This window comes from Formica exsecta, unplaced genomic scaffold, assembly GCF_003651465.1.
Source record: "Formica exsecta isolate Colony F162 unplaced genomic scaffold, ASM365146v1 scaffold81, whole genome shotgun sequence".
Classification (NCBI taxonomy): domain Eukaryota; kingdom Metazoa; phylum Arthropoda; class Insecta; order Hymenoptera; family Formicidae; genus Formica; species Formica exsecta.
In genome coordinates, this window is record NW_021853581.1 from 573,466 (window position 1) to 575,206 (window position 1,741).

Consider the following 1,741-nt stretch of genomic DNA (forward strand, 5'->3'; position numbering starts at 1 on the left):
GAGAAAGAGTTCTCTAAATGATTTTACTCTCTCTTGATGGCCGTGTGACGAGTATTCGTCGGAGCCAACCCTCACACGAAGAAGAAGAAGAAGACGCTCTCTTTTTCCTTGCATTTCAAATGAGGGAGTAACGGATAAAGACCTTCGCGCTCGGCGCCTTTCCCGCCAATAATCGGCGACGGTGACGTCAGACGTCAGACGGGCCAGACACGTATATCGATTTATATCGATGATCTCATTGCCCGCGGGCAAGTTCCGACAATTGTGGTGAATGTGCTCTTTTCAAACATGGGGAGGTTATCTTTTTGAAGCACAGTACTATGTGGGATCTCGGTAACCGCGTTGCCGTGGTGTTGATAAGCGTGACGTGCGGGTGCCTGCTGATCTACGGCGCCTGGGGCGCGATCCTGGCGCTGGCGCTCACCCTGCTCCTGGTGGTGTACGCGTGTTATTCCCTCCTCGCCAACGACAGCCTAGTGTCGCCGCACGCTTATCAGATACTCGGCTACCTGAGCGAGGTGGTCCACGAGCTCGGCGCGGCGTTCCGGATCGCCTACGGTCACGGTATCGGACAAGTGCGTAATCTCGGGCACAGTGCGAGTCGTTGTTACCGCGAACATTTTCCATTCAGGATGCCTAAGCGACAAGCGGGCGCTTATCAGCTGAGCAGCGATCCTTACGTCGCCGTCAAGCGCAAGGACACCTCGTCGACGTCCGCGTCGTTATCGGCATCCAGATTCAGCTCGATCGATCAATTGAGCCCGATCCTGCGTGTCCCTTGCCGCATACGCGCCGATGACGTGCTCGCGGGGGACGCTGGTAAGTTCTACGACGCCGGCGACAATGATCGCCTGTCGCGGCAACAGCGACAATCCGCCTTCGGCAAGCACACCTCCACGCCGGTGATCAAACCCAGTGACAGAGAGGAGAACTTTAGAAACGGCGACGTCGATCCTGACTTGCGCCGGGTACCTTTCAAGAGGATGTCCCCTCATACTCATTCGCTGAGTTATGGGGAGAACACGACGCAATTTAGTCCTGAGGGTTCTCCGTGGGGCGTGAGTATTAGTCCTGCGATGCGTCCTAGACCAGCGGGCATAAAGACAGTCCAGACTGTAGCTGGACCATTGTTAGCATCGACAAGATATAATATCGATCCAAAGTAAGTGTATTTTCTTTATAAATAATTATAAGATTGTAACAAATATTTCTATTTATTTGTATCGAGTAATATTTTATGTTTAGAACTACTATACACGTATATTTTGTTTTTTTCCTTGAATAAGGGTGTATACGGATGTGACATCGCCAGGTCTTACGACGAGATTAACCAAGTATGCTACAGAGGCAAAGAGTAAATTAACCCATCAATCTCAATACGGCGCTGGGCAGTTTCCGAAAGTTAATCTTTATGCGGGTCCAGTTCCTCTGCTGAATGCAAAATCCACAAAGATGAGAATGCCTGTGACAGTTAGGGTTGCAGCACCAGATGTGACAAAGTATTCTCCACCAGAAAGGCAAAAGATTTTGTCTAATATTTATCATGCAGAGAACAGATCACCTACGAGTGTTGTACAAGTATTAAAAGAGATATCATTAAAACGACATGCATCAACGGAGGATGTTAGTTTTGATGCCGCTAAGAAGCAAAAGACAGACAGTTTCTTCAATGAGGAAAGAGAATTGATTCTAGAAGAAAACAAGCAGAAACGTGGTAGGGATGATTCGTCCAAATCGGAAG

At 49.1% G+C, this 1,741-nt stretch overlaps 1 protein-coding gene across 2 annotated transcripts in view; it reads left to right on the forward strand.

The window, feature by feature from the left end:
- Positions 1-244: 244 nt before the first annotated feature.
- The window catches only part of LOC115244358 (nuclear pore complex protein DDB_G0274915-like), a 5,463-nt gene continuing 3,966 nt past the window's right edge, over positions 245-1,741 (forward strand). The window contains exons 1-2 of one of the 2 annotated variants that reach the window (XM_029821940.1): positions 245-1,162; positions 1,287-1,734. In XM_029821940.1, coding sequence (XP_029677800.1) covers positions 321-1,162; positions 1,287-1,734 — 1,290 coding nt within the window. In that variant the 5' untranslated portion in view covers positions 245-320. The remainder of the gene's footprint in view (positions 1,163-1,286; positions 1,735-1,741) is intronic. The other variant, XM_029821939.1, reaches the window with a different exon arrangement.